The sequence below is a fragment of the Poecilia latipinna genome, unplaced genomic scaffold (genome assembly GCF_001443285.1).
Source record: "Poecilia latipinna isolate Pla-1442-1.1 unplaced genomic scaffold, P_latipinna-1.0 Scaffold446, whole genome shotgun sequence".
Lineage (NCBI taxonomy): Eukaryota > Metazoa > Chordata > Actinopteri > Cyprinodontiformes > Poeciliidae > Poecilia > Poecilia latipinna.
The window spans coordinates 111,950-125,356 of record NW_015113062.1 but is presented as its reverse complement, the minus strand read 5'-3'; the positions used below and the strand labels follow the sequence as shown (position 1 = coordinate 125,356).

The following is a 13,407-nucleotide window of genomic DNA, read 5'->3' as shown; positions in this document are numbered from 1 at the left end:
ATCTCCAGGATTAGAGGACTTATGTCTCAGCACGTTCTAGAGAAACTCATCCATGCGTTTATCTTTAGCCGCATTGATTACTGCAACAGCTTCTTCACAGGTCTGACTAATAAATCAATCAAACAGCTGCAGCTAATCCGGAACGCTGCTGCTCGTGTTCTCACTAGAACCAGGAAGATAGAGCACATAACACCAGTTCTAAAGTCCCTACACTGGCTCCCTGTAGCTCAAAGAATAGACTTTAAAATACTGTTGTTAGTTTATAAATCACTGAACGGTTTAGCACCACAATACATTAAAGATCTGTTATTGCTGTACCAACTGTCTAGACCCCTCAGATCTTCTGGTTCTGGTCTGCTCTGCATCCCCAGAACCAGAACCAAACGAGGAGAAGCAGCATTCAGTTTCTATGCACCACGGATTTGGAACAAACTTCCAGAAAACTGTAAAACAGCTGAAACACTGAGTGCCTTTAAATCTCAACTTAAAAGCCACCTGTTTAGAGTTGCTTATGGCTAAATTAGGAGGAAACACCATAAGGGCAAGTCCTCATGTAGATAATGTTTTTATCCACATGATAAAAACATTATATATTTTATTATTATTAAATTTTATTAAATATTTTATTTTATTTTATTTTTTATTAAATATCTTTATCTTTGTTTTTATTTCTCTTTATCACTGTTTCTTTTTCTTAAAATCTCTCTCTTTCTCATTGTCTATTCAATGTCACATGCTGTTTTTATTTTTATTATGTAAAGCACTTTGAAATGCCTTGCTGCTGAATTGCGCTATACAAATAAAATTTGATTGATTGATTGATTCTTGGTAGTTGTCAAACAGCAGTAGGGAAAGTAGAAAACAGGAAGGTACAGCATAGTTTCAGCCACATGGCAGTTCCTCAGTCCTCCTTACGTTGTTTTCTTGCTTGCTAAAGCATCATCTGTAAGTATTATAAGTTGAATTATTTACATATTAGAACAGTTATCGCAGACATCTTCATTTGTAGAGAAATTATGTATGTTTCTGTTAGAAGTAAATTCGACCTGATGCTAAGCTAACTCAGACCACTAGTCTCTGTATAAAACGGTGTATGTAGTGATTTTGACGTCGTTACTACAGCAACAATACGTATATGTATTTCTTTGTTATCCTGTTACACTTTCACAGAAAATTGATGTCAGTAAATACTTCAAGACATCATTCCTGAGTCTTTGGAGTTTCTGCATTCGTTCTGTTTAGCTGTTTGGATAGCTTGTGTCATTCGGCTGGCGAGACCTATACACAATGCATTATATTTGTGCTTGACAGTAAAATATTTGGTCAATAAACTGTTGTTTATATTCATCTTTGATCTAGATTTATTAAGCAAGACTATGGAACTCAGGGAGAATAGTGAGGATAACTGTAGATAATTGCATCAATCATTGCGGTATTAAATATTAACCCAATATTTTCTAATTTTTAGGTCTATTAAGATCTTATGTTCAAATCTAACAATGGTCATTTATAACATCAATTATAACTGTTAAATGCAATGTTATATTATTTTCACAGCAATAGTAATTGAGTAGTTATGTATTATTTGGATAAAACCAATGAGATCATGTTAAACAGTTTTGTTTTAAACCGTGAGAATCTCATCCTGGCCTATGCCTGGTCTCCATTAAATGAGCGTTAGTTTTTCTGTAAGTTTATATAGAGCCATTTGTCTGTGCACGTTTCCATCTATCAGTATTCAGTCCAACATAGCAGCTGCCAAAAGCTTAGAAGGCTGTTGCTAGGCAATGCCATTTAAAATCCATCCTTCTCTGTATGTTGGAAGCAGGGTGGCTCTGTTTGTCTTCTGGGGTTGTAGCTAATACCACAGTGTAAGGGTGAGTAGCATGAGACATTTGCCTTGTTTGTTTTCTACAGTCACTTTCCAAAAATGTTCAGTCCGGTTTGACCTCAGATCACTTGAAACAATTGAAACTAAGCAGCTTTCTAGAAACAAAACAAAGACAGAGGACATTTGCAATTTATATTTTCTAAAGAGGCATTCTGAAAAGATCACTCATCTCGCTTACGTTTTGAAGAGACTTGAGTGGTCGAACCACTTAAGTGTACATCCTTTGTTGACTCTTAGAAAGTAGGTCCATCCATCACAAAGCAGGATTATCCATCATAAGCTAACAAAACAGATACCACAGCTGCTGTTCTTTCCTTTTTTTTCCAAGGTCCCCGTTCAGTTCATTGTGAGGTTAACTTGCTGTCTGTTGCTACATCAAAAACTGGATAGAAGTGAGCAAAGTCGGTGTTTAAGGCATAGATGTTACTGTATGCACAGCACAGATGGAGTTCTTAACTTGAATGCTTCGTTTCATACCAAGATTAAAGCACTTTTTCTGTCTCACTGCAACCATTTTAGCAGCTGTAGAGTGTCCCTGCGTTGGTTGATAGGAAAATCACCATAACCTGACCAATGACATGGATTGCACTACACATTTCATGTGCCTTATAGCTCTTTATTAGGAAAAGGGATACAGTAAGAATGGAGTTTGATGTTGATTTGCTTTACACGTCTTCATTTTCTGTTAATCGTTTTGCTTGTCAGATGAATGTTGTCAAAACAACAAGATAAAACCATTGAATGCAGAGATTCCATAGCTCCGTGGTGAAGGGAGCACAAAGCCACGGAAAGATGACGTGGAACTAAAGGAGTCAGTGAGAGCAGGCAGACCATACAGAGCGGTGACGCTGCCAGAGAACACTGTTTGACTTTGATTGTGACAACATGAGTCACCACTTCTGTTCCTCACCGCAGGGTCCGAGAATGAGAAACCACAACACCCCGGGGACCCAAAAATGTATCACTGTCCATCTTAGTGGACATGCCCTCTTCTTTCCTTCGGCCAGCTTTCAGCCACGACTCCTTCATCCTCTTCTTATCAAATAATAAGTCGGTGATGGTACAACTGCAGTGTTGGCCAATTTACATAGGGAAATTTATAGTGGGAGACTGTAGAAAGTCCCATCTGGGCCTTTGGGAACAAAAAGGGATGGTTAGGAAAATGTTTGTGTCCTCAATGGATTATTGTCTGACTGCGAGTGTCCATGTTTCAGTGAGTAGAATAGTCATTTTGAAATCTGAAAGCGGTGGGTTTGTTTCCAGCTCCCTCTTGCCACATGTCAGTGTAGTCTTGAGCAAGGCACTTAAGGCCAAATTGTCTACCAATTTGGGTATGTGCGTCTATGCCAGTGTGAATGGGTGAATCTACATGTTATCACAAACTCTTCAATATCTAGTCAGCCTTGCTTCTGTTTCTTTTTTTGGTCTTTTTTTATTTCTCTCTGACTTCCACTGCATTTGACTTGCACTCATTGCATTTCCTCTCCTATTGAGCTGGTGACTGTAGTAAAACATATACCACTAAACAGCAGGAATGACGGCAGCAGATACAGAAAGCATCAATAAATGTAACACCATTTTAAATCATGTGAAGGTCAGCTGTCATTTCAGTTTTCAATGACTGCATTCAGAACAACTCCTATTTATAGTATTACTATATTAATACCCAACTCTGTTTCTAAGCAATCGGAATTTACCTTCAAGAGTTAGATGTTAGGTTTTCACCCAGGCAAACTGAAAAGAGAGATAAAGGACTGTTTTTCAAAGGACTAAAAGTAATTTAGTTAAAGAAATAGATAAGTATGTTGAAATAAAGAGAATTTTCAAAAATGTTGACCATTCATAAAACTAATCCAAAGCCAGAAGGCATTCAGTTGAGTCCTTGGTCACGTGACTGAAGTAGAACATAAAAGTAAAAATGGAAACTAAAGTATTTTCCCTTGAGCTCGACGGTGTTGAAGTAGAGCTGGTGAAGAACAAAAAACCCCCAAAAGAAATTAGATGGTGGGGTGGGGGCATCAAAAGTGAGGTAGTCAGATTAGTCCAGACATTCACCGTGATCAAGTTTACTGATCAGTGAATGCTGGAAAGTGCAAAGACAGGCAGGTAGTGGCCTCCTTGAATGCTTGAGGTAGAGAAAGAAAAGGGTCATGGGCATGATTAGCTGGATGTCCTCCTACCAGCCGACTTCTCCTCCAGAGTCCAATTAGAGTGGAGGTGGGTAGAGAAAGAAACCGTGGAAGATTCCTTACATACTCGAAATAAAAAAAAAGAAATAGAAAAAAAACACAAGTCCTGACATAGAAGTCATGTTATAATCAAAGCCCCCAGGCACACAACCTTAGACATCCACACTGCTGTTGGCATACTGAACGAGCACAAGGCATGGGGTTAGAGAGTATGCCTTCACTTTTGTGAGAAACGGTACTTGCTGATGCTTGATTTTTATTACATGATGTGGTATTTCAACTTTTAACTCAAATTTCCACAGCTAGCATTATAATGCTCCAGTAAAAATATATATACACCGTTTTAGATTTTTGCATCCAGAATCATCAAAGTCTTCTCTCCCACCTTCTGACAGAAGGATATTTTGGGATGATCTGTGAATGGTGTCTTTGGAGCGGAATCAGAAACATGGTAACATGTGAAATCTTAGGATTATAAGCATATCCTACATGTCCTTTGTGGTTCCATACGTCTTCAGTTTACAGACTTGATTTCTACATTCTGAAATGAACCTTAGAAGTTTGATAAGTTATTTCATAATGATCTAAAAAGGCGTCTCTATAGTTAGATACGTCAATATATGTACAAATTTTTTCAGCAATCTTAACTGAAGATGGACCTTGAAATGAAATATTGTACACCTCAAACAGAAATGTGCTGAACGTCACATGGGAGGGTTATCAGACTATAAAAACACTAATACTAAAAATTATTAATGTAGCAGATTTTAAGTCTGCCAGATTGGCTTAGTTAGCAACAGGTGATAAAATGATGCTAATGATTATTGCTGCTTAACACCTGGAGGACAAACAGGATAAATAATTCTTTTACCTTTTAAGTCCACAGCTTTTACAAAGTACTAACAAGGCTGCCAAGTAGTTTTAATCACATTTACTGTGTAGTCCTTTTAGAATGTGAACAAAGATGCCAAAGAAACCCAGTTTTATTTCTCCATTTTATCATCCTTATTCAAGTTTGTAGGACACAGTAGGAGTATAACCGTAAAAACTGCAGACAGTCTGTGATTTTATGCGTATAAAAACAAACCAAAAAAAAAAAAAAAAAGCTAAGGTTGCAGTCTGCTGCTGGCCACACAAGCAAGATACAGCAAGCTATGCTGTTTCTGTGTCTTGGCAGAAACATGTATGTGTGAGTATGTGTGTCGCATAATGACCTTGAGTTCATCTCACCAGCGCAACCCCTGCAGGGCTGGGAAAGGACTCCTTTGAAGTACCAGACTCTCAGAAAGAGCAAACAGACATTAGTGGACAACCAAATGCCTTCTATAGTTCAGCCTGGGGGGTTTTCTGTATCTGCACGTTTCTTTCTTCACATAGACACCAACACATTCTCACATGGTGGACCACCTTTCAGAGGCCTGAGGTGCTGAATATGTACCGGTTAAGTCAACTGCACTGCAATTAGTCCCCAGCAACAACAGAGAGCAATATCGTTGCTGCATCAGTGGATCCTTGTGTGTGCCTGTATTGACTGGGTTGTGTTGTTCATGGGTGACACAGAATGACCTTTTAGCACACCTCAAACTCTTTGTGTACAATCAAGGCCAAAGTCATCATGGCCCTTACCCACTTACCTTATTCGATCTGTTAGACGAGATGTTACCATGGAGCTCTCTAGAGCAGGTTTTGGTCTCAGATGGAGAAAGAACATACAGATAATTAACAAGTTTTAAAAGTTGTTAATGTTAGGCATGATTGATTGATTGATTGATTGATTGATTGATTGATTGATTGATATAGCGCTTAACAACTAAGAACAACTAATAAATCACAAGAAAAAGAAAATGCAAAACCAACAATATAGATAAGGGAAAATGGCACTAATCTACATGGTATTAAAATCCTGTCTAAAGAAATAAGTCTTGAGCTTAGACTTAAAAATGTCTGGGTGGAGCAAAGGTCTATGTGGAGTTTGTTCCATTGTTGAGGTGCTGCCACTGGAAAAGCCTCATCACCTCAGTGCTTTAGCTCAGTCTGTGGGACAATAAAAGTTAATTTGATGACATCAGAAATCTCCTTCATAGAGGAAGACTTAAAGATTCAGATAAATAAGATGGGCCAAGGCCATTAAGAGAATTAAAAATTTAAAATCAATTCTAAAATGGACAGGAAGCCAATGTAAAGAGGATAAAACAGGGTTTAACCAACTCCTCACGTCTTGAGGAGTTGGTTAAAAGACAGGTCGCTGCATTCTTGTACTACTTTTTCTTTATTTTTTTTTCTCGAAACAATACTGGCGATAGTCAGTTCTTACTAGTTTTAAAGAAGGCATAAGTGATATGATTTTTTAAAATATGTGAACTCTTGTACTACATCGTAATGTTAAACCTCTAACCTACAGCGGATTTCTAGCGTCTTTTATGTCAGATGCAGTGCTTCAAATACATTTAGGTAAAAATTACAAAAAATCTTTTTCATGCTATAAAACTTTCATATTATTTGTTAAATTATTTCAGATTCAACATTATTTCCACTTAAAATGAATAATATTTTAATGGTATCAATATCTTTATAAAGAACGCTGATTACTAAAGAAACTAAGCATTCGGATTGTCAGAAGGTACTGCACTCTTATTGTATTGTAATACAGAAACTATTTTGTCTAATATGATATATTATAGTAGCACCTTGTGCATTAGTTGCATCATCTCCAGAAGGGAGTATAAAATGTACTATTTCTACCTCTTTGTTTGTAGAGTCTAAGAATGTGTGTGAAGCAGCTTCCCAAACAGAAGTAGAAAGAGGTCAGTTCGGTTCCCCAGAGGGAAACAAGATGGTGTTGAAACAGTCTGATAAGGTAGATGTGGTGAAAGGAAGAAAAAAGGTTAGAGCTGTAGGGATTTCATTTAGTTCCAGGAAATCAATCACAGTCTGCCTACATTTACGGAACAAGGCCACATGTGTTCACAACAACAGATGCAAAGCAATAAAATAATGTGTTTTAAATTTGATCAGAGGAGCTACATTGAAGGGGGATGAGGGAACATAGGTTCTATTTTTGTGTGCACCTTAGTTTTACCTGAAGTGAGACACATACTGTCTTTATTTGTGTACAAGAGCAGTTGAAGGTTTTGTTCACATTTTCTCATAAATGCAGCCTAAGAAAGCCCTCATGTTCAACCTCACATCATTGACGTTTTAGGGTCTAATCCAGGAACGTGTAACCTGTGTATTGTTCTTTACATCATTCACTGTGACTCTTAATAACTTTAGCCAAAAATGCTAAAGAAATAAGCAATGTTCTAAAATATTTGGGTAATTAAAAACATTTTGACTTTAGCAGCTTTTCCTAGGCGTTTTTATGCAGTATGTGTATAACATTTCTACAAAGAATGACACTAACAGTATAAGGATTACTCTATTTTTACAAAGTAATTTTTTTGTGTGTGTATATCTTCTGGTTGCAAACATAAATTCTTTTGTGACATTGTTTTGTCTCATTACCTTAGATTAACATAATCAGAACAAGAATCTAGAGGAATCCCTACTAGTTTATAAATCATATATTACTTATTCTTAAGCATGGGGTTATACTCTTTTTCGTTCTCCTTTTCTCTTCTTTTGCACTTTTCTTTGGTTTGTCGTTTTGTTGTATTTCTTTCTAATTCATGTAAAGCACCTTGATTTGCCTTGTTCCTGAAAATGTGCCATATAAATAAAAGTACCTTACCAATTGAAAATTCTGTTGACAAAAATGTATTTATTCATTTGATGATATTCTTTATGTTAAAACCTAAAATCAAGAATTGTTGTTCAATTGAAAAGTCAACACAAATTTATAGATGTCTTGAATTGCTTGGCTCAATCAATGGTAACCTCACCATCACCGTGTTAGATGTAAATAATAGAGTATTTATTTCTGGTCTTCACAGTGATCAGCGGGCCTTCCTGTTGGAGAACATTCCCTGTAACGTTCCCAACTGCAGCAGCGTGGGACGAATGTTCCACATCCGCTGGGACCAAACGGATCTGGGAGCGATCCAGAAGGCCGTCATGGCTACTTTCTTTGACATCTATGAGGACGTGAGTAGAGGATCTTTATTATTATACGCTGCTTTTTCCTTGCGGTACTCTGTTCCCAGTTCACCAATAATGAATATCTCCTATCTTTACCCAGTTGAAATATCTAATAAACTTATCAGACTTTGTGAGAATTTCAACATAGCTAAATAAAGTAAACAAGAATATTTTGAATCTTGAGTTAATAAAAGTGTATTATTAGATTTCTGTCTACTACGACAAAGTGTTTATGAATATATGTCTTCCTTTTTGTTCCATATTTGGTTTCAGCAGATTGTTTCCTTAGATTATTGTCACTAATCAGATTAAAAGCTTCTCAACCAGGGGTGCAAACAATTGGTTTACTTATGATTAATTGTCAATTAATGATTTATTAGATTAAAATTGGTTCCAACTGATTAACTAGTAAAGTTCTCAAAGACCTTCTTTGAGTGTTGTTGTGTGGCTGCCATCCAGAAGAGGGTGCCGCTGGTCATCCTTACGCAGATCGAGTTGATACAGGAATAAAGATGGCAGGGCATTCCTTCCTGTTTTGTTATATTTTACAAATATGTCAAAGTTAAATGTGAGCAAACTACGAGTTTGTGTTTATTCAGTGATTATTTAATACAGCTGACACACAAAAAATTGTTAAAATATAATAACGTGCTTCCTTTATTAAATTCAGCATAGTATGAAAAATGTAGTCCTTCATGGTATAGAAAGTCTATAAAGAGAGAGAAAACTTTTAAAAGGTTTTAAGAAAATGTCCGCTTATCAGTTAATAATTTGTCAGTCAATAAGATCAATCAACTTTTGATAAACTCATTAATTTATAACTTGCATCCCTATCGTCATCACTTCAGTTCTTTTACAGCCCTTTTTATTTACTGATTTTTTATGTTTTTTTTTTTGTTTGTTTTTTTGTGGCCTTATTTCTCACCATGTTTGCATTACATTATCGCATGCGGCAGAGTAAAATGTTAAATTAAAACAGAAGTTTGTCATTGATCCTCATATACGTTCTGATCCATAAGGGCATCCATAGTATGTCCCTGTACTGATAATTACAGAGGCTAAACTTCTCTTTGTGTTTTGTTTCTTCTCTGCATCTACATTTACAGGGAATATTAGACATGCTCATCCTGAGCAAGGCAGAGGACAAAGACGACTTAATGATCCACGCATTGAAGAACAATTTTGAAGCTGACGCCTATTTTGTTAAAGTGATGGGTAAGTGACTTACTGGCCAGATTTTCTCCTGTCTCTTCCTTTGTGTAAAAGAAGCAATTTGAACAAAGGAAAAAAGGCTTTTTTTTCTAAAAGTGTCTTCAGCGCATTACGCACTAGTTTTTCTTTTATTTGCTATAACAGCCCCTCCTAGACCAATTAAACACAAGCAAGTCTATTCCCCAATCTAGAGAGCAGATGGCCGTAACTATTATCTGTCATATAATTCAGATTTTTTCCTCCGTTGGTGCTGCAGACTGGAGCTCATTTGTGCTCTGTGTTCAATTCCAAATCCATTAAGTTAAAATGGACATTTTAAGCACAAAACTTCTATGTCCCAAAAACCAACATGTACAATCTGCCCACTTTCCCTGGCTCTGCACTATTGGCCTCAATAATGCTTAAAAATTATTTGCAACATTTTTTTTAATATAATTTAGTTGAAATTAAAATGCCTTGCAAAAGTTTGCATACAGTTTTTTTTTTTTTTTTTACATTTTCTCATGTCACGATAGGAAATTTTGCTGGATGATAAATTGCCCCAGATGTTATTGCGATAAACAATAATATTGTTGTTTTGAGACCATTTTTAAGTGATATAATGATAAAGGCATAATAATGCAAGAAGACATTCTCATAGATTGAAAAATGTTCATTAGACTTTAAAGTTTAACACTGGACCTGGAAGACATTTTAAATATCCAAAATAAATTTTAAGAAAAGAACAAACAACAAACATAATGAATTATAAAGTCCCTGTAAACAAAACTGTCCTTCAAGAAAAGGATAGATGAGACCAAAGAACCAGACTGAAGACCAGTTTTGAGAAAAATGATAAATCATCTAAATGGAAATTATTGACAGGCCTTGTGACAGGCCTAGTCACAATAAACACTCACAATATTCTGTGAATATGTTGTGACAGACCAACATTGTTGCATAGTTTTGTAATAAAGAAAACTTTAAACTTTTTTATTATCGAAAAAAATTTACTTGTATTTGTAATTAACATCCTCTGAGCCAGTAAATCACAGCAAGTACAGCTACAGGTCTTTGAAATAAAGCTTTCTACCAGATTTGCAAATTTAGAAACATGAAGTTTAGCTTAAAATAGCCGTAACTCGATGATACTGTATCAAATATTACCACATATTTTCAGTGGAATTTAGTGGAGGACTTTAACTGGGCCTTTCTGACACTTTGACCTTGGCTTTTAGGCTTGTTGTCCCACTGGAAGGTAAACCTCGGCCCTAGTCTGAGGTCTTTTCCAGCTTCTACAAGCTTTTCTTTCAGGATTGCTCTATGTTTAGCTCCACCAGCTCTGCCTGGCTTTCCTGTTCCCACAGCACTAATCTGTCACCACTATCCTACACTGTGAAGAGGGGGATACTAGCATTTTGCATGTAGGCTAAGTAGTTTAAACTTTATCCCCATCCGACCAGAGCACCTTCTTCCACCTGTCTGCTGTATCCCCTTTATGGTTATATTTATCTTAAGATGAATGGTAACACTTTATTTGATTGGGTGAGCATTAGACTGACATGTCATAATCATGACATAAAACCTGTCATGAAGATGAAGGAGTTTTCATGAATGTTTACAGCTGTTGTCATCAAGTGTCATTTGGTAAATAATGACACTTTTAATGCAAAGTTGACCATTTTAATGTACTTTTAATACGAGTTTTAATGCAACTTTGCATTAAACAGATCATTATTTATCAAATGACGCCTCATGACAACAGTCATAAACATTCATAAAGACTCCATCATCATCATGACATGTTTTATGTCATGCTTATGACAGTGTCATGTCAGTCTTATGCACACCCTGTCAAAAAAATGTTACCAGATGGATACTTTTAAGTTTGTAAATGTGTCATGAAACAATGTGAAAAATTACAAGGGATATGAATACTTTTGCACTGTTCTGCAGTTGGTTAATTTGCATTAACCATAAGGGGATCATGCTAAATAAAAGCCATGAGCGATTTGCAGTAACTGCATATTTTCTCTCTCTCCTCTAAAAATAATCCACTGTTGTAACCATTACTTGGTCCATTAAATTGAAACTACAAACGGTCCACATCATCTATGTAATATGCTGTGTTTTGTCACGTTAACAGCCTTTTTTTTGCACCAGATGTCTGATTACAGAACCCTCTCTTTCAATTTGTCAATATGGCTTCTTTTCTAATTATCTTTTCAGCAGTGTTTGAGTCCAAATCCAGACTCGTTCTATTCACGTCACAATCTTGTTTATCATCTTTGAGCTCAGTTGCAGACGGTTTTCTTTTCGAAAGGGAAAAGCAGACCGTTTGTACGCTGATCTTAGAAATCGTGACGGTTCTAAAAGTGACAAGTGTCAAGCAGGTGACTGAGATCAGTAATTAGGCCTCCAGCTAGACTGAAAACACAGGGTGGGGGGGATAAGCTGTTGCGTGGGAGGATAGTGGATTACTGTCATTACTGTCGATCAATAGTAGAGGTGTTTCCATTAGCTGTTCTCAAGATTTAAGGTTCATTTTATTAGGCTTTCTGTGTGAGCAAAAGAATTAAAAAGATTGAGACCCTGCAGATTATTATCACAGCGACTAGATGTAAAACAGACACAAAGCAATTTCTGAAACATAAATACAAATAAAGAAAAGCAGAAAAGGATTAGTGACAGTAGCAACACCACTCTAATAAGATAGCAGTTAAGGATCATTGAGCAGGGCGTCAAGTTTAGAAGGAACAACCTTCATTTGAGTTGCTTTGTTCTTTAAGACTTTTGAGCTTTCTGTATACAAGCAGAGGGGAAACAGTTTGTAAGCGGGTTGGATGGGGTCCTTCGTGATAAAGGTCTCACTGCTACAACACCTGCTGTTTTACATGTCCTTAATAGCATAGAGGCTGCGATGAATTGTTTTTCGGTCAGGTATGATCAGCCCCAGCAGCAGAGATGTTTTTACTTGTAGCAGAAAGAGAAAAGCAGGTGAGTGTAGAGTCCACTAGCTTCCTCCTTACCTTCCCCATACTAATGCAGAGCTTGTTTGCTCTGCACCCATTCTAAGAGTTCTTTGAGCTCCCTCCTGTGCAGTGACTCATCACTGCTGAATACCAATCCCCTCACAGTTATTGCATCTATGGATGGCCTAATCACAGTTTTTTAATGCCCAATACCAATTCTTGGTGAGATCTTTCAGCAATATGCCTTAACAAATACAGAATCCTAGTCCAATATGTAACAAAATCAGAACAAGGTATAAGTCGTAGAAATCTCTAGTTTACAAAAGCCGTAAAAAAAATTTTTTTTTTTTTTTAAGATTTTTTTTTGGCTCTAGTGGCCTTTATTCGATAGTTAATTGACAGGAAAGTGGGAAATGAGAGAAGGGGGAAGACATACAGCAAAGGTCGCCAAGGCCGATAATCGAACCTGCGACAGCTGCATTGAGGACTAAGGCTCCGTATGTGGGTTGTGCTTAACCCCTGTGCCACCACAGCACAACCCAAAAAGCCGCAAAATTTAACATTTTGGAAGGATCTTCACACAGTTGTCATCACAGAGCAGTTATCAACAAGTCGTATCACAACAGAGAGCAAACATGATATAATTAGCTTAGCATTTTATCAAACTGCTCACCATGACATCATCAGCAGCATGTGCAAGATGTGAGTTTATAGAAGAATCTAGCTGTATGTAAGAGGCAGGTATGTCTTTAAAAGCAAATGCTAAAACTATATTGTATTTTGGCGACATGTTTCCATCCATCCTTAGCTGCTTTCTTAACTAAGTAGCAGAGTTTCTGCAAGCTTGCTTTAATGTGACGTCATCAGAGTTCAACTCAGAAACATATCTGACTCTTGCATATATCTGCAACCTTAAATAAACTCATATCTTGCCCTGCTGCTGATGATGTCATGGTGAGCATTTTCCTGAAATGCTAAGCTAATGATAGCATGTTATAATTTGTTATAGGACTTGTTGATAGCTCTGCTTGTGGCCTATTTAGGGTGTGGTTCCAGGTAATCATGTGTTGAAAAAACCTACTTGGAA

General features: G+C 36.8%; 1 protein-coding gene across 1 annotated transcript in view; it reads left to right on the top strand.

Moving 5' to 3' along the window:
- itfg1 (integrin alpha FG-GAP repeat containing 1) overlaps positions 1–13,407 on the top strand; it is a 181,951-nt gene that overhangs the window by 90,436 nt on the left and 78,108 nt on the right. The window contains exons 11-12 of the mRNA XM_015038579.1: positions 8,013–8,163; positions 9,264–9,372. Of these exons, the coding sequence (XP_014894065.1) occupies positions 8,013–8,163; positions 9,264–9,372 (260 nt within the window). The remainder of the gene's footprint in view (positions 1–8,012; positions 8,164–9,263; positions 9,373–13,407) is intronic.